The sequence below is a fragment of the Pongo pygmaeus genome, chromosome 19 (genome assembly GCF_028885625.2).
Source record: "Pongo pygmaeus isolate AG05252 chromosome 19, NHGRI_mPonPyg2-v2.0_pri, whole genome shotgun sequence".
Classification (NCBI taxonomy): domain Eukaryota; kingdom Metazoa; phylum Chordata; class Mammalia; order Primates; family Hominidae; genus Pongo; species Pongo pygmaeus.
The window spans coordinates 5,925,602-5,953,043 of record NC_072392.2 but is presented as its reverse complement, the minus strand read 5'-3'; the positions used below and the strand labels follow the sequence as shown (position 1 = coordinate 5,953,043).

General features: G+C 53.2%; 1 protein-coding gene across 6 annotated transcripts in view; it reads right to left on the bottom strand.

Moving 5' to 3' along the window:
* WSCD1 (WSC domain containing 1) overlaps positions 1-26,896 on the bottom strand; it is a 55,859-nt gene extending 28,963 nt beyond the window's left edge. For 2 of the 6 annotated variants that reach the window (XM_054459497.2, XM_054459501.2), the window contains exons 1-5: positions 17,980-18,148; positions 14,949-15,663; positions 7,938-8,052; positions 5,497-5,681; positions 313-434 (exon numbers count right to left, since the gene is read on the bottom strand). In XM_054459497.2, coding sequence (XP_054315472.2) covers positions 313-434; positions 5,497-5,681; positions 7,938-8,052; positions 14,949-15,375 — 849 coding nt within the window. In that variant the 5' untranslated portion in view covers positions 15,376-15,663; positions 17,980-18,148. Of the gene's footprint in view, positions 1-312; positions 435-5,496; positions 5,682-7,937; positions 8,053-14,948; positions 15,664-17,979; positions 18,149-24,866; positions 24,976-25,377; positions 25,658-26,804 lie in introns of those variants that run through there. The other 4 variants (XM_054459500.2, XM_054459499.2, XM_063657063.1 and 1 more) reach the window with 4 other exon arrangements.
* Between the last annotated feature and the right edge of the window lie 546 nt (positions 26,897-27,442).

Sequence of the window (27,442 nt, the reverse complement as noted above, 5' to 3'; positions counted from 1 at the left end):
TCTGAACCAAGTCAATTTAACATCTGACACTTGTGCCAAGAGTTCGCATCCAGAAAGGCACTCTCCTTTCGGCTTTACAAGCCTTACTGATAATTCCCCACCCAGCCTCACATGGTGGACAGAGGCAAAGGGCTCCCTGCCAGCTCCCTCTGTGGTACCCGGTGTATGCCTGCCTCCCATCCATGCCCCCATTCTCTGCTCCTATCTGGACTGCCAGAGGGGACACCCGCAGCCCAGCACATGTGCCCCCCACTCTCGGGACCACCACACACTCTTAAAGGAAAGGGTTGTGAAATTATCATTTGGTCTTACTTTCTGGGAACAAAAGCCCGAGCAAGTCTCCACAGTCACATTGGCCTGTATCAGGGAGCTGGGGAAGGCGTGCGTGATGTTCTCTGGCAGTCGGAAGCACCCGCGGTAGGTGGCGGTCCGCCCTGGAGGGAAAGAGAGGGGTTTCTGGTAAGAGATGGTGTCCAGTTGTTGGTGCCTGTCACCAGGGAAAATGCTGGCTTTAGGTCCTGAGACAGGTATAAATAAACTTATGAGGCGAGTTCAAATCAGGGAGGGAAAACGGCCCTGGCTGGGACATAGTCATGCTGAGCTTCTGAGAGAAACCAGGCATCAGGACCTTGACCATCCAGGGTCATCTACAAGGGACCACTTGGCTGAAACTGCAGCGCTCAGCTCTCGCTTCTGCCAGTTCTCCATAAGTCATTCCTTCCTCCCTTCCTTCCTTCCTTCCTTCCTCCCTCCCTCCTTCCCTTCCTTCCTTCCTTCTCTTGCTTCTGCCAGTTCTCCATTCCCTCCCTCCCTCCCTTCCTTCCCTCTCCCTTCCTTCCTTCCTTCCCTCTCTTGCTTCTGCCAGTTCTCCATAATGCCAGCCTGCCTGCCTGCCTGCCTGCCTTCCTTCCTTCCGTCTCCTTCCTTCCTTCCTCCCTTCCTTCTCCTTCCTTTTCCTTCCTTTCTTCCTTTCTTCCTGCCTTCAACAAATTTGGACGGTGCATTTACTAGGTGCCAGATTCCTTCCATGGTAGGTGACCTGAGAGGCTGATATTGTGAAAAATTCGATGTCCTCCCGGAAGACGCATTAAAAGAAAAGCAGACATGGAAATCTGAAACCCGGCCATGTTTGTTCTTGCTGTGCCGTTGGAGTCATACCACTGCTTTGCCTCTTTGCAAGGTTTGCCTCTCTCTGATCTTGAACTCCCACTCAATTTCTAGGAACACTCCTCAAGCCCATGTTACAAAGAAGCCTCCTGCCAAGCCTCCTGCTGCTCTGTAGAACCTCCAGGTGGAAAAGTCCAGTGCCCTAGCTGGCTTCCTTGGAGCTGAACAAACTTTCTGGAATGTTCTTGCACCAACTGCTCGTATTTCTTCCAGACTCATCAGGGTTTCTCTAGATGGCATCCTGATTATTACCGCATGCTCCTCTCCACACGGGGTCTCCCAGGGCTCCCCATCTCCCCCGGCTCTCTAGCTGCCACACCACGTGGTGCAAACAGAAACCCTCTCACCAGCCAGAATCTGCCAAGTAGGACCAAACCCTGGATCTGGAAGCCCATCTCAACTGACCACAGCACCTGTGGTCCACGTGTCAGGGCACGACCTATTAGGGCACAGACACCAGCCTAGTGTGGGGAAAACACCAGGGCTTAGGGTCGTAAGTGCTTAGGTTCAAGTCCTTGCACTGCCAGTGACTAGCTCTGCAACTCTGCCATGTCTCGGGCTCAGACTCTCAATTTCCTCACCTACATACAGCATAGCTCCTAGGGTTGTCATGAGGAAAAACGTATACCCACGCACATCCCCTGATGGGGCCGCGTCTCTCCATCACCGTGTGTCTGCCCCGGCTTTTGGTGTCAAGGTGGAGGGTGGTGGCAGGTGCTGGGCTCACAAAACTCTTTCCTGTTCTTTGGCATGATTGATGCCCCAAAGAACAAACATTTCAATGGACTGGGCGCTGGTCCTCAACCAGCTCCACGGGGATAGAACAGACAATGGGGAGAATCATCAGGGTAGGCACAATCCAGAGATGGGGGAGGGATCAAGATTTCAGTGAGCCCTGGGCCACAGGGAGGGACAAAAGGGGGCCATGAGGCCTCCAGAACACAGCTCCTGGGGGGAAGCTACATCCTGGGTGACCCCTGTGTTCCCCACACCAAGCCCTGATCCTGACACACAGCAGGTGCCCACTACGTGCTGAGCGAATGAATGAACTGAATGAGATAAAGCAGGAAGGCACTGCATATACTGCAACAGGTGAGCGGTCCATGAGCCACTAAATAAGGAAGTGTTGGCTGCCTCCACACTTCACTGATGCGACTCTCAGGACACAGGTTGTCACCTGGTACAGTCCAGTCTCCCTCATTCCCCAGGTGGGAGCCTGAGGGTCGCTTGGCAGAATGATGCCTCCAAGGCGAAGACATTGATGACTTGCTCAGAACCCACTCTGATTCCAACCTGGGGAGCAAATTCATGGGTCTTACTCCTTGTGAATGCTCCTTGCTGGCAGAAGCTGCAGCTCACCATGGTGGTCACCTGGTCACCTCTTGAGAGAGATCCTGTCAGCTCATCCCCTCAGGAAGGGGGCAGGAAGGCAAGAGTACCTCACGGGGGGCTCCACAGCCTGCCCAAAGGGGCAGCTAGGACACCATCTTCAACACTAACCATGACAGCAAGTCCAGCCAACTCCGGATCTAGGGCTGGCTTGAATGATTGGACCATCTGTCTCTTAATCCATGGGCAACCTAAAGCAAAACAACTGCCTTTCAGAATCAATTACACGGCACGCAGACAGGGCTGGGAGGGCCGCCGGGAGTCCACATATAGAATTGGTCTTACTTGCGGGCAGGAATTTGTTTGAAACCAAAGAAATAAAAGCTCCAAGAAGCCAGTGTGGAGCAGTTTGGTCCTCAGGAAGCCCATTTGCATGTCCAGGTGACAGGATAGGACTGTGCCCATGTGCCATGGCAAACCCCTGCGCGAGGTCAGGGCCTGGCAGAGTAGGTGTCGATGAGAAACTGTCAAGTTAATGGTGTCACTAGTGAACCTGTCAGCTAAACGGTGTGTTGTCAGTTTCTCCGCCCCTGTCCCCAGTGCCCCATCTGGACCCCTGAGCTCCCAGACACATCCTGTCTGAATGCAAGAGGCATCTAAGAAGCCCCGGTCAGCTGGGGTCAAACACGGAGCAGCTCTCCCTGGCACTGTGACCCACAGACAGTTGCCAGTCAGGGTGGCCTTTAGGTTCACCCACAGTTCTCAGGGCTCAGCTTCTGTGCTGCTTGGAATACTCACGCCCTGCTAGGACAGCCCTCCCAGAACCCCTGTGAAGCCTCAGCTTTTGATCCAATATCTTTTTTTTTTTTTTTTTGAGACAGAGTTTCACTCTGTCGCCCAGGCTGGAGTACAATGGCATGATCTCGGCTCACTGCAACCTCTGCCTCCCAGATTCAAGCGATTCTCCCGCCTCAGCCTCCTGAGTAGCTAGGATTACAGGCACCTGCCACCACATCTGGCTAATTTTTGTATTTTTAGTAGAGATGGGGTTTCACCATGTTTGTCAGGCTGGTCTCGAACTCCTGACCTCGTGATCCACCCACCTTGGCCTCCCAAAGTGCTGGGATTACAGGCATGAGCCACCGCGTCCAGCTGATCCAATACCTCTTTACCTGGGCTCTGCCTCATTCTTGAACTAATCCGTCAGCTCTCCTGGAGCTCTGTTACTAGGGCATGACCAGAGGCGGTCGTGTCCATGAGTCAGTGAGCCTGGACCCTGGGCTGTGCCTCTGCCTCCATCACCGCTGTCCTACCCTTGCCAGTGGTAGGGGTGGTCTCCCAGGCTCTGACTCCTTCCCAACCTGCCTCTCCCAACCATGAAAAGAATGGCCCCCAGCATGTGCAACAGTGCACAGCCCTATTATTTTATAAAGGAGACTTCTGTGATTAGAGGAAGCAGATTTGTGCTCATCATCTTGCAGTGAGGACAAACCTGAGTTTCCAATTCCTCCTTTGAGCTGGGCCCCTTCAGGCCCATCTCTATTTGACAGCCCTTTGCACTGAAATTCCTTGGAGTCCAATCTTGCTGCCTGACGTGTCAGCTTGGTTGATTGTTTCCTCCTGAGTTCTACCACTTTGAACTGCGGGCTCAGCACTCAGTGAGAATTCACCTCTGGGCACCCCTACGCCTGGGTTGGTGGCACAGCTCTCAAGGGGACACTGCATTTGCCTCTGCCAGAACCTCCAGGTGGCCCAGAGCCAACTTTTACGTTGAAACTTTCAGGCAGATCATATAAATTTGAACCCCCAAATGCATACAAATGCAAGCCTGTGGTTACAAATTCTTAGGAAGATTTTTGTCTTCACCTGAATCAGGTCAAGACAGACAAGCTTTGTTCTAACTCTCTGAATGGGTGGGAGATATATTTTTTTCATCTAAACTTTCGCTGATTTACATTTCAGTCAAATCACATCCCACTGTATACAGAAGTTTCAATCCAATTCCTCACCCTGAGAAGCCCAAGGCCTCCTTCCCTAATCCTGCTTGGACATTAAGACCCAAAGAGAATGGCCACGCAGCCTGGCGACTTCCCTCCGCTGAGCCCCACGGCCACACAGCCTATCTCTAACTCTCTCCACTGTGGGTCTTTGTTCTTTCTTCATTTCTGGATCCAAGGGATTGCCTTACTTTTCTGCTAGTTCAGCTATGCATTTACAATAATGTTTGCTAAATTTTATGCAGCATTTCTAAGTGCTTTATAGTTAGGGAATTTTCTGATTATCTGGCTCACACCATTGCTAGAAATCTAGGTCTCCTGGCTGGGTGCGTGGCTCACGCCTGTAACCCCAGCACTTTGGGAGGCCGAGACAGGCAGATCACCTGAGGTCAGTAATTCAAGACCAGCCTGGCCAATGTGGTGAAACCCCGTCTCTACTAAAAATACAAAAAACATTAGCCGGGTGTGGTGGTAGGTGCCTGTAATCCCAGCTCCTCGGGAGGCTGAGGCAAGAGAATCGCTTGAACCGGAGAGGTGGAGGTTGCAGTGAGCTGAGATTGCACCACTGCACCCTAGCCTGCCCTGGGTGACAGAGTGAGCCTCTGTCTCAAAAATAAAAAATAAAATATAAAAATTAAAAAAAAGAAAGAAATCTACGTCTCCCTCTACAATTTACAAAATAGACTGTAGCTCAGAGAGGGGCAGTGAGCTGCTGGCGGCCACACAGCATGTCTGAGGCATACCCAGGCCTCCTAATCAGTTTATCTCTCCTGCAAGGGACAAGAAAAGGTATGCTTCAGTCATGAACTCAAGCAGTTAAGCCTTTGATGGACCCTAGCCCCATCCCTGCCCTGCCAGGAGCCTGTCCAGTGATGGCAATAGGGAAGGGAGAGCAGAGGTTGGCACAGGTTCTGCCCCAGGTAGTTTGAATGAGAGGTTGTGGGGGACAGGCAGCCAGAGCGAGTGGGACGGACAGAGTTCAGGGAAAGGCTGGCACACTCACGCTTCCTGGAGCCCGGCTGCAGCTCCTCCACACGGTACACGGAGAGCCGGTCCACAGCCCCGCACACAGAGCCCTTCTCGCCTTTGCACTCATGGTTACACTGTTCCAGCCCGACGCTCATCGCTGGCAGCTGGTTCCCGCAGTAACACTCCGCCCCGGCCTCCAAGCCTGCGTAGACATAGGACCTGCAGGGAGACGGCCTGGGTGAGTCCGGACCTTGGCCTAGAGCTAGGGCTGGGGTGTAAACTGCAGACTGTTTCAGCTTGATCTAGACTAGAAAGTATGTTTTTTTGTTTTTGTTTTTGTTCTTATTATACTTTAAGTTTTAGGGTACATGTGCACAACGTGCAGGTTAGTTACATATGTATACATGTGCCCTAACGACCTTGTCTTTTCTTTCTCCAGCCTCAGATTCTCCATCTGCATAAGAGGGATAACTCATTGCTACCTGGCAGACTGTGGAGAGGATTTATATGGGTCATGCAATGGCTACTGAGTTTGGAGTCGGGATACGGGCTGGACTTGAAGCTGAGTTTGGGTATGGGTGAACAGGCAGGGGCCACAGCCATCAGTCTATGGCTGGCCTTAGGAATCAGTCTCTAGCCAGACTCAAGGGCCACCTGGCTAAGTTCAGGGAACAGTCTTTCCTTTGTGATAAACGAATGGAACCAGCCCCATTGGTCCCTCTTGCCAGCCCTGAGCTCTGCCCTGCAGGGTGCCGTGGTTACAGGTTATAATGGGTCTAACTAAATCTGTGATGTGCCTGTAAGCTGGTTCTCAGTATGCGACAGGGAGAGCTCTGGTTTGTACTGTTTGCCAATTTCTGTGATGTAAACACTCCCACTGTAGAAGATTTTAAGCTCCCAGTGGTTTTATAATGGGCTCACAACAACTCTAAAAATTTAACAGTTTACCCTGGTGAGTGGCCATGAGCTGGTCTGAAGTGCCTGCCACATGTCACATCTTGTTACACATGGGCCCTACTGCACAGCCCCCATCTCCACAGCCATTTCTCTACTTACTTTGACCTAGTTGTAACACCGTAGGTAAAGAAAGGTTGGAAACGGAACCCTCAATGAATCACACAGGACTTCAGCTACAGAAAGCAGTCAACACTTTCAAATCAGTGGATCTAGATGCGAAAAGCCCAGACTGAAAATCCAAACACAAGCTTCAAGTCCCCACTTGACCACGTCCTGGCGGTGAGACCCTGAACATCACTTACCATCTCTGAGTCTCAGTTTCCTGATCTGTTAGGAGACTGAAAAGAGAATGTATCATCCTATTTCCACCTTATCTAGACTATAACGTATGTTTATGTAAGGACCTTGTCTTTTCTTTCTCCAGCCTCAGTTTCTCCATCTGTAAAATGGGGATAACTAATTGCTACCTGGCTGACTGTGGAAAGAATTTATGTGACATAACAAAGCTGAGGCCGGGCGTGGTGGCTCACGCCTGTAATCCCAGCACTTTGGGAGGCCGAGGCGGGCAGATCATGAGGTCAGGAGATTGAGACCATCCTGGCTAACATGGTGAAACCCCATCTCTACTAAAAATACAAAAAATTAGCCAGGCGTGGTGGCGGACGCCTGTAATCCCAGCTACTCGGGAGGCTGAGGCAGGAAAATGGCGTGAACCTGGGAGGTGGAGCTTCCAGTGAGTGGGTGAGTGGAGATCGTGCCACTGCACTCCAGCCTGGGTTACAGAGTGAGACTCCGTCTCAAAAAAAAAAAAAAAAAAAAAAAGGTAAAAAAAATCTGTGGGAGAAATAATTGAAGAGGGAAGTCTGATTCTGTTTAACCCACCTCTCTCAGATGCGTGTGTGTGTGTGTGTGTGTGTTGCACACACACACAGACACACAGTCAGTTGTGAGGGCCTTGACATTAGGGACCATTCCCCTGGCACATGACAAGTATCTGGCAACCACTGGGTGAGCTGGAAGTATCAGAAACAGTAAATCTTGTTATAGACACAAGGTGAAAATACTTTTCCTACCAGAGCTGGAAAGATCCTCTCAGAGAAATCTCAGTTAAAGCCCTTTAGCTTATTGTAAAACATATAAGTAAACTGAGGCCCAGAGAAGGAAAAGAACTCACCAAAGTCACACGCTGAGTCCCTGCTATGGCTGGACTGGAAGTCGCATCTCCCTGCACCCAGCACCAGCACCAGCACCCAAGCACCCAGCACCCAGGTCATCACCCAACTCCCAGCACCCAGGTGGTCACCCAGCTCTCAGCACCCATGCCATCACCCAGCACCCAGCTCCCGGCACCCAGGCCATCTGCCAACAAACTTTCTTTCTTCTGGAAAACTGGGATCTGATCAGTGAGTTCTAATTATGCTATGACAGCCAACGGGTAGCTGATATGCCTCCTCATTCTGGAACTCTCCCTGGACCTTCCTCCCACTAGAATCAACAGTCCAGGGCCCCAGCACTCACCGCTCAGCACACGCATCCTGGCAGTGGGAGACAGTCATCTTTCTCAAGTCATAAAACACAGCTCCTTTCAGAGTCCTCTCGTGGCCATCGTCACTGAAGCATCCAATGTAGGTGCCTGCAGAAAGGGAAGGATGGCTGAGACCAGAGGCCCAGGAATCACAGGCCCACCCTTAGGAAAAGCCAGGGGAACCTCTGCCTTCGTGGCCAAGGCCGCTCTCAGAGAAACCCCGGGGATGAGTGCTGCAGGCAACCTCCCTCCCGCTCAGTGCTGAGCCAAGTGAGCATCTGACACCTCCCTCTTGTTTGTTTCCTGCCCATTTTCTCTTAGTTAATGGCCCACTGTCTACCTAGACAGCTCTGCCGGGAGCCAGGCGTCAGCCCGACCACTGCTTTCTTCCACTACCCCCAACTCTCAAGTTGGGACGGCTGGATTACTTCTCATGGACTGTACCCCTCCTGTCTAGCCCTGCCCTCCCTGGGCTCAGAGAGGCCTCTCTACCTCAGCAAATGCCCTGAGAGACAGGGTCGTTGCCTCCTTGGGGGCCAGAGAGAAGAAATCAGTTAGGGCAAAGTTTGATTTTAGCAAATTTAAGGAAGATCTTTCAAACAGGGAAAGCTATCTCAAGATAAAGTCTGTCGTCCCAAGAGGGAGTAAGTCCCCATCTCTGGAGTGTGTCTGCAGAGTCTATTAAGAGTGGGAGCAAGTGTCCTGTGTGGGAAACAACAGGGCCAAGTGACCACAGAGGCCTCTCCAGGCTGGTCACCTGCACACATCCCTGGAAGGGGATACCGGGGACACTCATGCTGCAGTGAGAAGCCAGCCATGCACGCGCCAGTGAGGGTCTGTCACAGCCCTGCCCTGCCACCCCGAGGGAATGAGACATCTCCCAGAGATGCACAGAGAAGTTGGGAGATGGCAGTCCCGATGCAAATGCGGGTAGGCATGTAAATGTCACGAGCACTAGTGTTTTGAAGGAGCGACATGGGAATTTGCAAACACGCCGTCACACAGTCCCCAAGCTGTGAACGCACACCCACAATAGCTGCGCCGAGATCTGGATCAGGCACCTGTGATAAAGACGCCGACATCTCCCCAGGAAGGGCCGCGTTCCGCTCATTCATGTCACCTGGGGAGCGCACCGCTGCCTCCAGAGAAATTAGACCGTCTCTGGGAAGGAACATGGCCAGGGCCTCCCAGCAGCCTGCCAGTGGCTCCCAAGCGGCTTTTCAGTGAGGAGAAAAGTCCTGATGGTCCACAGGCCTGGGTGCTCCGTGAGGGCAGGGGAGACTGTCTCTGTTCCTGCCAAGAGCCTGGTCCAGGGCAGCAGCTGGGGGAGTGGGGCCACCGCTGAGTGGCCTAGGGGAGGAAGTCTGCCAACCATCCACTTCTGGGCCTGAATCGGGGAGTGACTTTTCTTTGTATTTAACAGAGAGCCTAAATACAAAGAAGGGGGCCAGGTCCTGTGGCTCACACCTGTAATCTCAGCACTTTGGGAGGCCAGGGCGGGTGGATCACTTGAGATCAGGAGTTCGAGACCAGCCTGGTCAACATGGTGAAACCCCATCTCTACTAAAAATACAAAAAATATATACATACCAAAAATTAACTGGATGTGGTAGCACACACCTGTAATCCCAGCTACTCCAGAGGCTGAGGCAGGAGAATCACTTGAACCTAGGAGGTGGAGGTTGCAGTGAGCTGGGATCATGCCACTGCACTCCAGCCTGGGTGACAGAGCAAGACTCTGTCTGAATATATATATATGAATGAACAATTTTAGTACTATTTATTATCCATGGGGACTAGCAGTAACGCACGAAGTACATAAGTACATATATATATATATAAGATGGGATGGTCTTACTAACTGCACCAAGATGCAATATCCAGGGCCCTAGGTTAAGGCAAAGCAGAGAAGAACAAGCAAGATGGCAGGAGACAGGACTCCCCACCACACCAAGGCCCAAGGGACCTAGGAGGCCCTCAGACCAGAGAACCCCAGGGCTAAGGAGGGAACAACAGCCACCTTGTCCAATGTTTGCCAAAGGGTCTGGCTCCCTGCCAGGCTCTGAGCCTCTTGAGGTCACCTTCATCTGGGGACGCCCATCAGCACACGTGGCCACGCCCACAGGCACATGCTACTGCCCTCCACTGCCCAGACATCCAGCCCCACGTGCCTCTCTCTCCTTCTGTAAGTCTCAGGTCCACCGCCACCAGCATGGACCACTACACAGAGCTTTCACCCAGGTCAGTGAGAATGGATCCTTCTCCTCTGCCTGCCTACTTAGTAAAAGAAAACTAATATTTGAGAAATTTCTGATGGGTTGCTCAGCAAAGAAGTTCCATTTCAGCTTTCAATTAAACAGCCAAAGCATAAGCTCAGGATTATTAAACATTTATCACTGTAGATGGGAAATTAACCACAAGGTTTTCAAGGTGCTTGGGCTCAAGACCTTCCCAGGCTGAGACTGCACGTGGCTGTACGTGCTTCCCAGGCTGTACATGCTTCTGGGGAAGTGGATGGAAACAGCCTTTGGGAATAGGCTCCACCACTATCTGACTGTGCAACCTGGGATGTGCAGCTGCCTCTCTCTAAGCCTCAACTTCCCCATCTATAAAATGGGGATATGGTTCCAATTCCATGAGGTAGTTGTGAAAATTCCATAAGGTAACACATGTAAAATGTCTAATACAAGGCTTGGCATGCAGTAATTACTCACCAGTGATTGTTTTTACTGTTAATATATTGTTATTAATAATGAAAACAGTTAAATTACTTTTCTTCCCCGAAACTCAAATTCTTCATCATTAAAACAGTGATAGCAGCACTTACATCATAAGGCTGTTTGAAGATTAAATTAAATGAGATAACAGATGTATGTATGTCTATACAATACAATTCTTGGCACATAACAGATGTCCAAATAAGTAACAGCCATTATTATTCTGATCCTACACTCTAACCTGGGACGTGTGATAGATGGATCAGTAAATATTAGCTGAATAATTAACACGTTAATAAAAGAGAGAAAAAAATTGTTTCAAGCAGTCAGGCTCTGGTTCTTCTGGAAACAAGGAGTGGCCCACCTGTGACCAGCCGGCCATTTGATGGAGCTCACTGGCGTGGAGGGCGAGCCCGGGCCTGGCTGGCCCCATCTCAGTGTGCAGCAAGGGGCCCGAGACACAGACGGCCCCTCTGTTTGTGAAGAGGAGGCGAGCTCTTTTATCTGGACGCAGAATGAACAGCTTTTCTAACTCCCCGACAGAGGCGAGAATGTTCAGGAAAGAAAGAACTTCCGAGGGATACACTGGGACCCATTCTGAGGCGGATTTATTAGTTTCAGCTGAAATGGAGGCATTGCATTATTGTCTGTGACTCTGCATCTGTTCATTTGCACATCAAAATGGACATACCGTGAGGCTATTAACGATGGCTTTGAAGATATTGGAATGTCTTTGGAAATTACTATCAATAAAAAACAAACTGGCTATGGAGAAGTTACTATTTTTCCCCTAGTAAACTTACTGACATTTTATTCCATTATGGATGTTGTCCAAGGTATAATGAAATGCTCAATGATTGATGGAGCCTCCTGCAGCTTCCGCGCCTTGCAGGATCCCCTTTCAGGAGGATGGCGGGCTGCCCAGGCCACAAAGAGACACCCGCTTTGTTTGAGGCCCCAGCAGCTGTCCCGAGGGCTGGGCTGCGGGCTACTCTCCACCAGTGAGACCGGACTGGCTGTGCTTGGCCCATGGAGCCCCACGACAGGAAGGGGCCCAGAGGGATTGCAGGCCAGCACCCTGCCTTCCCCCGTTCTCTGATGAGCATGAGAGCACAGCCTCCCCAGACTTGGTTCTTATGCTGTTCAAAGGAGAGCAAATTCTTCCTTCAATCCTGGCGCACATTCACAATACTTGACCACCTATGGAGGGCACTGACCATTCAGAATTGCCACCATTTGGCACTGGAATCACATTAACCCTCTCTTTGCTGGATAAGGGGGAGGTCTGGGGGCCACTGCGGAGGCAGCCAGAGTGTAAAGGGCACCCCAGCGGCCCAGGGCAGGAACCACTTACCAACCAACCTGGAAGTATTGCAATTATTTTAACAACTGATAAGACCATAGTGGTATATAAATTTGGATATCAGTCCTGCTTATATCTAGCCACAATCTCTCTAGCTTTTACTGGAGCCCTTTCCATCACTTCTGTAAGTCATTAGGAGTAACTTAAAGTAAAAGGGGGCTCACTGGTTCCCTGAGACATATACACTCTGCACTCAGGGTTGAGCCCTCCCCTCTGCTGGTCACTTATATTTTTATTTTTATTATTATTATATATATTTTTTGAGACAGGGTCTTGCTCTGTCACCCAGGCTGGAGTGCAGTGGCGCGATCTCGGCTCACTGCAACCTCTGCCTCCCAGGTTCAAGCGATTCTCCTGCCTCAGCCTCCCAAGTAGCTGGAATTACAGGCATGCGCCACCACGCCTGGCTAATTTTTGTATTTTTAGTAGAGACAGGGTTTCACCATGTTGGCCAGGCTGGTCTCAAACTCCTAGTCTCAGGTGATCCACCCGCCTCGGCCGGACGTGGTGGCTCACGCCTGTAATCCTAGCACTTTGGGAGGCTGCTGGTCAGTTATAAAGTCCACTTCTCACTGAATCCACAGCCCACTTTGCAAGTGCCTCTAGCAGACCTCGGCCATGCTTTGTAGAAATTATTTGGGTGCATATCTGACTCTATCGCCAGACTGAGCTCCTCCAGGGCACAGTGAGGTGCACACGTGAAGACTCATCTGGTGGCTCATCAGTAAGTGTGGAATGAAGGCAATGAAGAGAGGAATTGAGCCCACTGTGCCCAAGGTCACAGGCCCAATAAGTGGCAATACACAGGTCTATTTTCAAAACATGTGCATTTTACATCGCTTCCTCTCAAGTAACGTTGACTCCTGCCGGTCATGTACACTTTAATCTAAATAAGTTTCACTGATAAAACCTGCACAGAGACCCAGTCTTCTGGTGTGTTGCGGAGAGTTTGCAGAAATCATGCCTGCGTCAAACGAGCTGAAGCATCAGCTCCTCATTTCTCCCTTCTGACACACGAGCCTTGCTGAGAAATCCTACAGCAAGTGCTATGGCCTGAATGATTCCTGAAGGAACTTCCTTCCACAGCGACATGAACCCACAGCCCTCCAGTCTTTATTTGACTGGGCTACCAGTCAGTCTCCTAAAGTAAGGACAGCTCGGGCTCTGTTCTCTTCCGCAGAACCTTCTCATCATGATCAAAATAAAGCCAAACTCCCAGGCCTGGCACTCGTGGCCCTCCCTAACCCAGGCCCCAGTGCTCCTCCACTGTACTCCTCCACAGTACACTATGCTCTGACCACACTTATTACAGTCCAGAGAGCAGTTCCTCTTGTGACTTCGGGTGCAGGGCCCAATGAGGTGGTGACAGGGATGCTGAGAAGCTGATTGAGCTCAGCCACCCTCCAACAACAACTTCCACGCTTACTGGGAGCTCCCCAAGCACCAGGCACATTTGCTGCGCCCTGCAGAGAGAGTCTGCATAATTCAGCATAAACAGCTCCAACCCGGAGCCAGACTGTCCCCACGCTGGCATCCAGCAGTGTGACGATGGTAGACCCTGCGGCGTTCCCTTCCATGTCTCCCAGGCCTGCCACTTCCAGCGGGTCCTCTGAGATGTGTATTCTGCTCTGGCACTGAGCCTCCAGCCGGATTAAGCCCGGTTGCCCGTTTGTAACCTGCTTGATAACACACCCTTCACTGGCTGCCTTCCCTTCCCTGTCCCACGCCCCCACTAGTGTTCCCTGGGATCACATCCCAAATATACTGGATGCATGTGAATCCTGGTTTCAGGGTTTGCTTCTAGGGAACCCACACTAAGAGAATAACCTTGGCAATTGACTTAACTTCTCCATGCCTTGGTTTCTTTACCTGTAAAATTGTGATATAATAATAATACCTGTAAACAGCAGACTTACAGGTGCATAGGAAATCCCATATGCGTTAGCTGCTTTTATTAAATCATAATAGCTGCCAGTTAGAGTGCCAAATAATATAGTGGGGACTCTGTCCTGGGAGTTCTCAGCTTAGGCATGCATCAGACTCACCTGGAGAGAACGTTAAATACAAAGCCTGCTGGCCCCTACCCCAGAGTTCCTGACTTGGCAACTCCGGGAGAATCTGAGAATTTGCACTGTGACAAGATACCAGGGGGAGCTGATGCTGCTGGTCAGGGACCCCACTTTGTGACCCACTCCTCTGTGTTATCACATTTGCTCGTCACAATAGCCCAGGAGTGGCATCTTTAGCTCCATTTCAGACAGACCTGGTGACATTAAGTGACATGTCTAATTTTTTTTTTTTTTTGAGACAGAGTCTCCTTCCCAGGCTGGAGTGCGGTGGCCTGATCTCCGCTCATGGTAACCTCTGCTTCCCAGATTCCAGCAATTCTGGTACCTCAGCCTCTCGAGCAGCTGGTGTTACAGGCATGCGCCACCACACCCGGCTAATTTTTGTATTTTTAGCAGAGATGGGGTTTCACCATGTTGGCCAGGCTGGTCTCGAACTCCTGACCTCAAGTGATCTGCCCGCCTCGGCCTCCCAAAGTGCTGAGATTACAGGTATGAGCCACTGCGCCCAACCTATTTTCATATTTTCAATGAAACTTGTCCTACTAGAGTCTCTGAGATTGAAAAAAAAAAAATTGTTGGCCAGGATTCCAGCCAACGTCTGTCTGGACCCAAAGCCGGAGCGCTAAGTGACCTGCTCACAACATCTCAGCCTTGAGCCATGTGGAATTCCAGCTGGTGAGTGAGCAAAACCCTGAAGGACTTCACATTGCAGGCCCCTTCCTGTCCTGTAGAGCAGAAGGAAAGAACCATCTAGCGGTGTAGGCCATGGGCCTGCAGAGAGAAAGGGGACACCAAACCTGTGACCCTGAATGGGGGTCCTGGGAACAGCTCCCCCAAATGCAGCTGAGCGCCTACCTCGGCTGTGGATGGCGGGCCTGGGAGCCTCGGGGCCCAGGGCGGGCGGTCCCTGGGAGTCACTCATGAAGTGGTGGAACCAGCGGCGACGCAACTGACGCAGCTCCGAGTTGCGGCTCCGGAGCCAGCGGGGGCCGGGCCGGGGCCGGGTCAGGGGGCTCTGCAGCATGTCCACACCCAGCAGCAGCTCTGGGCTGACTCGAGGGTCGTGCAGGGCTCTGCTGTCCAGCAAGCCCACGCCCAGCGCCACGGCGGCCACTGGCAAGGTCTGCAGGGGGCCAGGCGCCCGGGGGCCCTGTGGGAGGGCCACACGGGCTCGCTGCAGCAGCAGCAGGCTGCCGGTCATCAGGTAGGCAGCCGTGAGGAAGAACAGCAGGAACTGTGTTCGGCGGAGAAACTTCTGGAGTCGGAAGAAAGGTTTGGCCATGCCCCTGGGCAGCAGGGCTCCTGGCTGGAGCCCCGGGATGGCTCCTAACGCCCAGGTGGGAGGGAGGCCAGGGCCTCCGGAGGTGTCATCCTTGCATCCTGGCTCCTGGCATCTGCCTGTGCTCGCCTGGGGCCACTCACTGTTCCTGCCCCGTTTCCAGTAGGTGTTCAAATGGCACCATTACTTATCTCCAGTGGCCACAGGGTCCTGCAGCTGCAGCCTCTGCCCAGGTGTCAAGGACATCTCCATTCCAGGACTCTACCGACCCTCATCTCCTGGCGCAGAAATCTGGAAGGTGGAGAAAGAGCACCGAGATGTAATAGGCGGGTCCACTACCCGGCACTCCCAGGCTGGGACACCCCTCACCCTGTGCTTGCTTTATCCAAGGACCAGCTGTGTTGCAGGAGCACTGGACAAAGCCAGGTTTAAATCCCAGCTCTGTTACTGGCCATCTGTGTGACACTGGGTAGGTTGCTTAACCTTGCTGGGCCTCAGCTTCCCCATCTATAAAATGGGGATAAGAGCTCTCCGCTTGAGGATTAATGAGGAGTCAGTGATGATAGCAATATCAATAAGGGGGAGGAGGAACAGCAGCAGGGGCTCTTTCCTCAGCCCTTCCTGTGTGTCAAGCACTCAGCTAAACATTTTACATATTATCTCACTTAACCCTAAAACCAATCCAACAAGGTAGAGATATCATATCCCTGTTACACAGATAAGGAAACTGGCAAAAGAAGGCATATTAGCTAGTTTTCCCCAAGCCACACAGCTGGTAAACAGGAGAGCCAAGGTTTTGAAGAGTCTGTGTTCAGAGCCTGGACTCTCAATGACTACCTGGCCCAGCCTGCAATGAGACACTACCACATATAAATGCACCTAGCCCAGGAAGGACTATGCTGCAGATGCTTGATATATGCATGCAATCAGCTGACTCCCAGGGGAGCACTGGAACTGTGAGCCTGGGTTGGAAGGAGCTTCTGCACAGGCTGGTCATTGGCTTTCACACAGGATGGGGCCCAGGGGAGGGAGGGGCTTGCGTAGCCTTCCCAGGCCTCCTGGACTCCAGAGGCCAGAATCAAAGGACCAGGGTAGCGCCTGAGCCGTGCACCTGCAAACAGAGGCTGAGCACCCAGAGCAGAGAAGGCAGAAGGCTCTCTGATCTGCCTTCCATGGGTCTCTCCACTCCCCAGGACTCAACTGTCACTCTGGGTTTCGGTTCCCATCGGCAGCACCTCTGAAGTGTGCTGTTGGGGTTGGCAGAGGGTTTTGCAGCTGCCACGACCTGGGCTGCTGTGTGAGCGAAGCCCTTAGCACAAGGACAGGCTTATCCCAGAAAAAAAGGCCCCTAGAAGCGTGACTAAGCCACTGCCCGTAACTAACTTGGTCCAGGCCCCCCACCAGGCCTGTACAGCCACTCAATGGCTGCTCTGTGCACCAGGGACAGACAGCGGGTGTGAGAGGAAGGACAATGTTTGGGCTGGCATTCCAGGCCCCCGGAAAGCTTGGAGGCTTCGGACAAAGACCCCAGATAGGCATGACCCTCTCTGATTAAATGGTGAGGGCCGCCAGGTTCCGAGGCCCTCGGGGAGAGCAGAGATCTGGAAATGTGGGTCGGCTGGTCCTTTAGGCTGGGGCGGAGGTAGCAGACTCAGTAATCAGCAAATGAAGGTGGAATTAAATTCTGGGTTGGGAAATTGCAGACGGTTCTCCAGAGCTTCTATTTTCTAGGCTGATATGTCTGCCAGGCCCACCCCAGACAGCCTCATCAGATTTGTAAAACCACAGAGAAAATCCCAAGAAATCCTGACTGATCTCTCTGCCTCCAGCTTTGGACCCTCCAATCCATCTTCCACAAGGCTGCCAGGGTGATCCTCCTAACACGCAAATCTGATCATGGCGCGTCCCTGCTTAAAACCCCGTTCAACAGCTCCCTGTGGCTACTGGATCAACTCTAAGCTCCTTAGCATGACATACAAGGGCCCCTTCGTGATCCAGCCCATCCAGCCTCATCTCTTGCCAGGTGTCTTCCTTTGGCTTCCCCATCTCACATGCACACGCATGCATGCACACACACACTCACTCCACATTCCAGCAGAGCCACTGGGAAGCACAGCACATCTGCCTCAGTGCCTTTGCACAAGCTACCCTTTATTTATGCTGTTTCCTTCCTCTTCACTTTTCAAATCCCCGTGTATCCTCCAAGGCTCAGGCCAGATACTGTTCCTCAGAGAAAGCTTCCCTGAAGATTCCTCAGTCTTTCCACAGCCCCTGCTGACCCTCAGCCCAGCACTCACCATCCCGGGGTTGATCAGAACTGTCCATCTACTTGTCGGTTACCCTCCAAAGTCTGTAATCCATGAACTGTCCATCTACTTGTCGGTTACTCTCCAAAGTCTGTAATCTACTTAGGGCTAGAGGCCATGCCTCATTCATTTTTCTAACCCCAGCCCCAGCATAAGGCCTGGGAGTGTGGATGCTCAGTGATCTTTGTCTATGAATACATCTTAAAAACGAACGAGAACACAGATAAATTGATACGCAAATCCTGACATCAGAAACCTGCTCCTATGGAGTCAGGGCAGTGAAATCTGAAATTCCACTTACCCAAAGCCACGGATGAAGCCTGAAACGTGGGAGAGATGGAGCAGTGCATAGGCACAGGCCCCCAGGAGGTCCAGGAACACAGCTTAACGGAGCTGAGGGCTTTCAGACACATGGAGTTAACAAGAGTGCCTGGGCTGAGCTTTATGTCATCCTTTCTATGATGTAATTCTATGAGGAGGGGTCTCCAGTTCTGCTCACAAAGGGGCTCCGGTTACAAACTAGGGATCACATTAATCCTGTATAACTGAAGGGAAGAGGGTAGCACTCCTGCTGTGAAAAGGTTTCTGATGAGATGGAGCAGAAAGGCAGGCAGGAGCTCAACAGTTTGGAATTTTGAAGGCAGGGTATACTGGTGAATTCCGTATAGACTTTCTAGATAGGATTTGGATACACAATACAAGTAGGGCTGGGGTGGGGAGTGGTCAGAGCTGATGAATCAGGATTCAATCCATCTCACACAGGGTCCCAGGTCCTCCAAAGTATTTTCTGGCGCTCCCCCTTCCCAGAAGGGGTTTCCCTGGTCTGGGGAGGTGGGTGCTGATGTGGACACAACAGACAGCCACACACAGGTCAGATTTCCATGGCCCAGGTCTTCTATGAAGCAGGCTGCACTCCCAACTTTTAAAATCACAAAGCAGATTCCTAGCCTGGAAAACTCATTGCGGGTAGACTGGTAGGGAGAAATAAAAGACCGGGCATGGTGGCTCACGCCTGTAATCCCAGCACCTTGGGAGGCCGAGGCAGGCGGATCACAACGTCAAGAGATGGAGACCATCCTGGCCAACATGGTGAAACCCTGTCTCTACTAAAAATACAAAAATTAGCTGGACATGGTGGCATGCACCTGTAATCCCAGCTACTCAGGAGGCTAAGGCAGGAGAAATGCTTGAACCCGGGAGGAGGAGGTTGCAGTGAGCCAAGATCACGCCACTGCACTCTAGCCTGGTGACAGAGCAAGACTCTGTCTCAAAAAAAAAAAAAAAAAAAAAAAAAAACATCGGGAACTTGCAGAAACTTGTCACCCTGCCCTGGACTTCCACCACACTTTATAGCCAACATCACATCACACTGTCTCTCCTCAAGGCTGGCAGCCCCCCTCCGGGGCACAGATCACACCTGGTTTATCTCCATGTTCCCAGCTAGCAGGGCAGTGATGGTAAATGTTTGTTGAGTGAATGAACCCAAAAGACGCCTAGGGGTGGGCTGGGAAACTTGGAACATCTGTACAAGGGCTCACAGCCAAGCCACGAGGTAAGTCAGACAGCAGAACCGGCCAACACCTGGGGTCGGGGGCAGAATGCTAGCCACTGCTCATCTGCATAGGGCCTGGGAGGCTATCAGCTATACCCACTACACCGGAAAGGCAGCAGGCTGTCCCTGACAGTAAACCTGCCTCGAGCAAAGCATTGCACAGGGCAGGGCCTCAGGCTCATCGTCCGTTAAATGGGGGTAAATGTGCTTTATGGGATCGAATTAGGGAGTGGACGTGAAACCTCTGTTACTCTGTTCCCTATGGACTGCGGCATGGATTGATTATGAATGCAAAAGAGGCAAGCAAGGAAAAGCTGGAGGACAGGCCTGTAGTAACTGTGCCACTGGTGAAGTCAGACTCAAGAGGCCTCTCCCCAGCTCTGAGCCCCCACAGTCCCTGGAGTGCACCCAGGATCCCACTCTTGCTCGCAGCTGATCCCCATGCTGAGACTGCTGTTAGCAATTGCTTTATTTGTCAGTGCCACCATTTATGAAGCATTTGCAGTGTGAATAGGTTGAACTGGGCTGTTCACTTTACCTGCACCATCTCATTTCCTCCAGACAACCCACCAAGCAAAGGCCCCGCATTCCCCATTTGAGCACTGAGGTCTCTGAAGCTGAGCCAGGTGACGCACACTGCCTAAAGCCAGACAGCTCAGGGCCAGCACTCAGACCAGGCCACCTGCTCCCAAGGGCCTACATTATGCCCACTAAGCTTCCTATCTCTCTCCCCATCCCAGCTCCGGCTTCACACGAGGAAAGATTTATTCTTGAGAGGAGTTTAGTGCGCCTCCGTCAGCACCTTTTTGAAGTCATGCTGGGCCAAAGCTCCTAGAGATGATGCCACACATGGTGTCTCCCCAGCCAAGCCTTCCAGACAGTGCCTTGTCGGTGAGTGTTCCCGCCCCAGCCCACTGGGACTGGGAGGCAGCCTGGGGCCCCTCCCCTCTGAAAGTCTGGAAAATTTTTCCCCAAGGTGTGCTTCCTGTGGGCACCTCCCATCTTGGAACCCTGCAGAGTGCTTCAGGGGGAGGCTAGGGGGGTTCTATCCCTGCCTGGGGCTTGGCATTTTTGGGGGTAGAGGGGGCACACCAGGGCTGGACAAAGGTGCACACCCACTGCCCTATCCTGGGGTCACCCTACAGAAGAGCAGGGCCTGGGGAGGGAGATCCTGAGTTCCCTGTCAAGCATGAGAAGAGAGTAATCGAACAAATGGGCTTCCGGAAGTCTCAGGGAGGGAGCAGGAGCCCAGAGCACCTGGGTATTCAGACAACCTGAGCTTTTGTCTATTACTTTGTTGCTATCTGGGACCGAGGGAGCAGCAACTGCCCAGCCTGAATGATGGGTGGCTTGGGCTGGTCAGGTGGCCACTTCTCAGCCAGGCTAGGGGTCCAGAGACTGAGGGGTGGCAGCAGGGAGAGGAGAGGAGGCAGTCCCTGGGGCTGGGGGTTGCAAGATAGAACTCAGAGCTGGCTCAGGTGCAGCCAGTGGCCACTGGGGTTCAGTCAGATGACTCAACCTCCGCGCGACCCCCGGTCACAGAGAACAGGCAGTGGCAACTGAAGGGAAAATGACACCAGACATCCCCAGAAGGATATCAGCTACTGTGGCAGCTGCAGCAAGGGCTGCAAACCTCTTGGGACTCGGAGCTGCCTGCTCTTTGCAGGGCAGGAGCCCCAACAACAAGAATAGGGCCCAGAACGTTGCTCTCCAGATAAGAAGGTGATGGGCATCTGGGTCCTAGAAGCTCGAAGCCTCAGCCTCAATGACTGGCAGCCAGGGGGTCTCAGCTTCAGGACCTGGGCAGAGTACATGCAGGAGCCTCCAGCTGGGCTCACAGCTCCTGGATTCCCCTCCTGTGACTTTCCCCTTGCCCCTGCCCCTACCCCGCTCAGGCACAGCGCCTGGCTTCTGTACCCCATCCCCTCTCCAAAAGGCTGTCCCCTTTCCATCTAAGAAAGTGATCTTTCTAATATGAGGAGCTAATGATGCTATAGCCTGTAATGGCTTCCCAGGGATTGACAAGCAAGCCCTGTATCCCACCAGAGCATCACCCGGTTAGCGAGAGAGGTCTCAAGCACCCTCACGCATGCCCTTCCACCAGCCAGGGATGCTTGTGCCCCATCGCATGGCTCTGAAATGCTTCAGGCCATCAAGGTCCAGCTCCCATGCCACCTCTTCCATGAAGCCTCCCTGATCTCTGGAGCAGAACCACTCCTCAGTGCTAGGCACTAAGCAGCAAGGCTGGATGCTGCTACAAACTGTGCCTGGGTGGTGCGTGGTCTTGAGTCAGGGTTCCCTACTAATGTCCCTACCTCTTCTTCCAGCCTGTGGGCCTCTTAAAGGCACAGTCAGTGCCTCTGCCCACCTCTGGGTGGGGCACAGGCAATGCCTCTGAAAATAAGTGCCTGCTGGACTGGACATCCTTCAATGCTCAGGGCCATGCTGCCATTACTCACAGGCCTAACAACTCTGGGTCTTGGAGACTGAGAAAAAGAGCAAGAGACCCACTAAACAAAAATCTGCTGGGCCCTTTGGGGGAAGAAGGTCTGGGAAATGCAAATGGGGTGGGATCCCTGTCTTTGATGAAGCAAATCTCTTGAGAGTTTGAACTTCAGAGCTTGAAAAAAGATTCAAAATTTTAATGTTGCTAAAAGGGTATAAAACATAATAGGTCAAAACTCCATTCCACGCAAAGGAGGAAAACCTCTTCAATTAACCCACTGTTAGGGTTCATATAAATAAAAAATGTAACATACCACATTAGAGTTCAAGGTACTTTCACCAACTGTCAAGTGCGTTGGATGAATGATCAGATGAACAAATGAATGAGTGATCTTCCCACACATCTGTAAGGCCAAAATCATTATCATCCCCATTATACAGATGCAGAATCTGAGACAGAGAAGGCCAATTAACTTGAACAAATACAAACGGCTATTGCTAAATCGCTCTGATTCCAAGAGCATATCATCATCAGCCATACCACATGGTCTTCATGTGTGCGATACCACGGACAGAGATCCTTCCAAGCACCATGCTGGGGGCTGGGTCCACACAGAAAGACAGAGCACCAGCGCCGGGGCCGGCATTTTTCCTTTCCTGGTGCCTGATTTGGAGCCTTTCTCACTTTTGAAACAGCCAGTCGCAACCTTTTCCAGCCTATCTCTGGGCTCTTTTATTTTTATTTACTTTTCAAGACGGAGTCTCACTCTGTTGCCCAGGCTAGAATGTAGTGGCATGATCTTGGCTCACTGCGACCTCCGCCTCCTGAGTTCAAGCGATTTTCCTGCCTCAGCCTCCCTAGCAGCTGGGATTACAGGCGCACACCACCACGCCCAGCTAATTTTTGTATTTTTAGTAGAGATGGGCTTTCGCCATGTTGGCCAGGCTGGTTTCAAACTCCTGACCTCAGGTGATCTGCCCACCTTGGCTTCCAAAACACCGGGATTACAGGTGTGAGCCACCACGCCCGGCCTGGGCTATCTCTTTTATAGAATCTTATTTTGTTCACTTATTCATGTGTTTCTTCCACCTGGTGCTGAAAGCTTAAGGGTCGTCTCAAGCCCATCTCAGAATCTGGAAGGTAAACAGGTGTGAAACCCCACGGAGTGAGTTGGATACAGGTGGACAAGTGAGTGGAGTGCCCAACCAAAGTCAGAACTGCCCCACTTGATGCTGCCACTGGGCACTCAGGCTATGGGAGAGAGCCCAAGACACCCTGCTGCACATCCCTGTCCTCAGAATACTCTCGACCCCTCATATCAAGGGAGCCACCCTCTGGGAGGGAGCTGACATCTCCGGGGCTTCCAGCAGCAAAGGAAGGGAAGCGAAGTGGAGGGGAGGGGCCTTAACAGCTACCAGCAGGTGCACTGTATTTTATAGCTGATGAAATGAATCCAGCCCATTCTTCCATCCACTTCTCACACCCACACCAGGAGGCAGGGCATATGCAGAGTTCCTCCCTGACCACATTCTCCAAGTGGCACACTTCCGATAATTTTTCAGGCCATATGTCAACACAGTTGTCAAAGCCATGATCAGGAGAGATTAAAGGAAGAATGTGAAGGCCAGACCAGGTGGCCCAGGGAGAAGGTGGTGAGCGGAAAGCCACATTCATTCCCTCATTCCCTGGATGTTAGGACCCAGCTCTGGCCCTGCTAGTGTATATGATTATCACCTGCATTTTAAGGCCTAAGGCCCTGAAGGTCTAAACACTGAGCTGCCCCAAACTCCTTGGCCTTGACTTCATTGTACCTCCAGAGAAAGAGTCGGGGAGCTGGTCTCACCAAGGCTGATGGGGGTCTGAGCTGGATGGGAGTACAACCTTGGAGCTTCTGTGATGAGAAACCACTTCCCAAGGGGCCCTGCTCGGAGGGGTTCCATCAGGGCCTGGAGGCTCTGGATTCAGAGGCTCTGAGCCGCCTGCTCAGGCCGATGCCATAAGGAACCAGCTCTGTGACTCACTCCCCAGTGCTCTGGCTGAACGGATCAGGTTGGAGGCTCAAGCTTTTTCAGCAGCAGACCCACTAGTGGCACTGAATATCCACTTCTGCTCGGTTAGGAAGACAGGAGGAAGAGACAGGAGTCTGGCCTTCTGCCTTATCCCAGCTTCTCTTCACTTCCAACCAGACATGCCACAGGCCACAGGGCAGTACCCCATGGGGCACAATGCCCACTGAAGAGAGGGATCCCCTCACCCCAGAAGAAGGCATTTTTACAGAGGAGCTGTGGAAATGGCCCTGCTGAGGCCTGGAGGATGCAGCCACAGGTAAGGGCCTTCCGGCGGGGAAGATGAGGCACTCAGGCTCAGCCACCAGCCCAACCACCGCCAAGCCTCCTTCAGCTCCCGTGCCTGGGAGAGCTCCTGCTCTTCCTCCTAGAAACCCTGAGCTCTGGCAGCCGGTTGAGGCCCCTTCCCGGAGGATCTCCTGAGGGCCAATCTAAGTGTGTGGGGGTGGGGAACATGCTTGAGAGAGACAAACCTCATTCTCCCATAGCCCAAGGAAACCTCCCCTAGCTCTCTCCCCAGCACCTGCAGCCACCAGGAGTGGGTGATTGCAAACAGCGCAGGGCAAGCCAGCTTTATGCCTCTTCTAACTTTCACTCCCCACCACCCTCACTTTCTGTGCCTGACAACCTAGGCAAATCAGAGGAAAAAAGAAAGGCCCCCACTCCTGATCCCAGAGTGGGATAAACCAAGTGCCTCCAGAAACCTAAGCATGCTGTTCCAGCAACAAGAGGGATGGGGGTATCTCATGTTAGAAAAGTACAGCGGAGTCCTGCATCTGTCCATCTTGGGAGCTGCAGGGGCAGGGCCAGTGTGGGGAGCAGCTGGATCCCAGTGCAGGGCTATGGGGCTAGAACTCCTATATCAGCCTTCCCACTGCTCAGCGGAAGGAAGAGCGGTCCCCTTCCCCACCCGCATTCCTGATCAGCAGAGCAGGCATCATCCCAGGCGCACAAATGCTCAGGAAAACAACCAGCGAGGTTACCCGGAGGCAGGGGACCCAGCCAGGTACGCTCCTGAGTAGCCAAGAAAAACGCAATTTAGCAACCTTCAGTCGTGAGTCTCCGTCCACACCTACGAAGACGCAAAGCTCTACACTGGGTAATTTTCTGGACAAAATACATACGTTTTGCTTTCGCCTCTGCCTCTGTTCAAGTTCACCAAGAGAAGAGCAAACCCTCCGCTGACCGGAAGCCTCTCTTGGTAGCGGAACGAGAGGGAGCTGCTTCTGGGTAAACGTCGCCGCCTAGGAGGGAAGCTGTGCGCACCCCACACCCTGCCCTCGCCCCCTCCCCGGGACCAGCCGCAGCGCCCTCCCGGGAAACGGACGGGCTCTCAGGACTCCGGAGGGGGACGCGGCTCGTGCGGCGCCTCGCGCACCCCCGCCCCATCCCGGCCGCGCCGAGCGCCCCCCGGCCAACCCCCCGCACGCACCCGCTCACTCTCCCCTGCCCCGGCCGAGCCGCCCCGGGCCCCCGGGAAGGCGCCCCCGGCAAGCCCGCCCTGCAGCCGGAGCAGGTGCAGCCCCGCCGCGCTCCCAGCCGCGTCTGCACAAACTTGTTTGCCCGCGGCAGGGGGAACACCCTGCTCGCAGCCCGCGCGGGGGTCCGGCTGGAGCGCCGGGAGACAGGACTCACCCCGCGATCACGGCCAGCTGGGGCGCCCGCACCCGCGCCCACGGCCCGCCTCCCCCGGGCGCCGAGCCCGCAGCCCCCGCAGTGCCCGGAGCCCAGGAGCCCCGGCGCCCGCACGCCCCCGGCCGCCCGCGGCAAGCGGACCCACGCGCCCGGGCACAGGGCGCCGCCGCCTGGCTCCCCGGGGCTGCTGGCGTCCGGGCTGAACGGCGGGGCGGGCGGGCGGGCGCGGAGCCGGGGCGGGCAGCAGCGGGCGGGCGGGCGAGCGGGCGCCGGGCTCTGCACATGCTCACTCGCGCGGCCCGGGGACAGCGGCCGGCCGCCGCCGGGTCCTAGAGGCGCCGGTGCGCACCTCCCGCCGCCCGGGGGAGGGGTCGCGGCTCCGCCGGAGGGGGCCCACGCCCTGCCCCGGCCCGCGAGACACGCGCGCGGGGCGGGCCACACGCGCCACTGCCGAGCAGAGACGCCGCCACCCACTCTGATACACACACACACACACACACACACACACACGCACACAAACACCAGTCACCCAGAGCCACAGCCTTTCATCGGGGCCCCACGGGCTCTAACATACGCACCATGACGCTCACACCCAGACACAGACCCACAGACACACGGGGCACTGCCGCGCAGAGGACAGCACGCCGCCACTCTCACTCCGATGCAGACTCACAGCGACAGCCGCACACTGCCTGACACACACATCCCGAACCACTGCTTCCCAGACAGAGACACCGACACCCACACTCACACACACACTCTCTGGGCTCTGCCCCACTCACCCAGAAGCAGACTGGGCCACTGTGATAGGCGCGCACACGTACACACACAGCCACACAGTTTTGAGTGCACTCTAATACACACACACACACACACACACACACCAGATCACCGTCCCATGAAGAGCTAGAGGCAGACGGTCACAGCTTCACACACATTCACACTCAGAAACAAGCACCTGCTGGAACACACACACTCTCACACAATCTGAGACACATTTACACAGAATCGCAGCCCTACAAATACCCTGACACCAGCTCCCGCGTCTACACACTCGGGGGTCGGCCGCTGGCTTATCATACTGCTCCACACTGCACACAGTGACAAACCCACGCCTTGACATAGTCGCCCACAGAAGCAATGTCACACACTGGTGTCTACTAACAGACACACTCTCAGATAGAGGGGCATACTGGGCATTGACCCACAGGCTCTCTCTCTCTCACACACACACACACACACACGCACCGAGGTGGAAAGACGCTGAACAGTCACACAAGTCTATACACAATCCCCCTCTTTAAATAAAGGCTGGATCCAAACCTAAAGATTTTTCCCAGTGAGGAGCCCCACCCTGTTCCCCCAAAGCCCCCAAGTCACAGCATCTACCCTGCTCTGCCAGGTGCACCGGTGGGCCCTGTCCTCACCCAGGGCTGGCTGCTAAGATGCTCCCAGAAGCTGAGGACAGCAGAGGCAGCAGGAGCAGGTGGTGGTGCCTCTTACTCCGTCTTCCTAAAAGGGAGTTTCATGCCTCGGACTCCCGCTAGGGGCAGAGTTGCTTGGCCTGGCTCCGAGGAGCTGGCTTGCAACAGGTGCAGGCGGCAGGGAAAGCGTTTGCCTGGGGACCAGTCACAGTCCCTCCTTACGCGGGTCAGTCAGGTGGCGCCCAGAGCTGGAAGAGACTCGCTGCAGTTTGCATAGCCATGTCTGGCCAAGTGCAGAATTAGAACAGAGTCTGCACCATCCGTGTGAAGGCAGAATGCTCTGAAGGTCTTGGGGCACCTGGGTTTAATATCCTTAAACCCAGGAAGAGGATACAGTAAGTGAGAGACGAATTCTGTGCTGCTTCAGAGTCCCAGCCTTGCGGAAAAGCCCCCTTCACATATATATCCTTTACAGAATGTGAATGTGTGTGTTGTTATGATTTATAACAGCAACCCACTGTGCAGTCTTGCAATGCTGTTTGGTTTGCAAAGCCCTCTCCATGACTAGCTACATAATTTGAAGGGCCTAAAATAAAAATGGAGCCCCTTTCTAAAACATTATCAAGAATTTCAAGAGATAA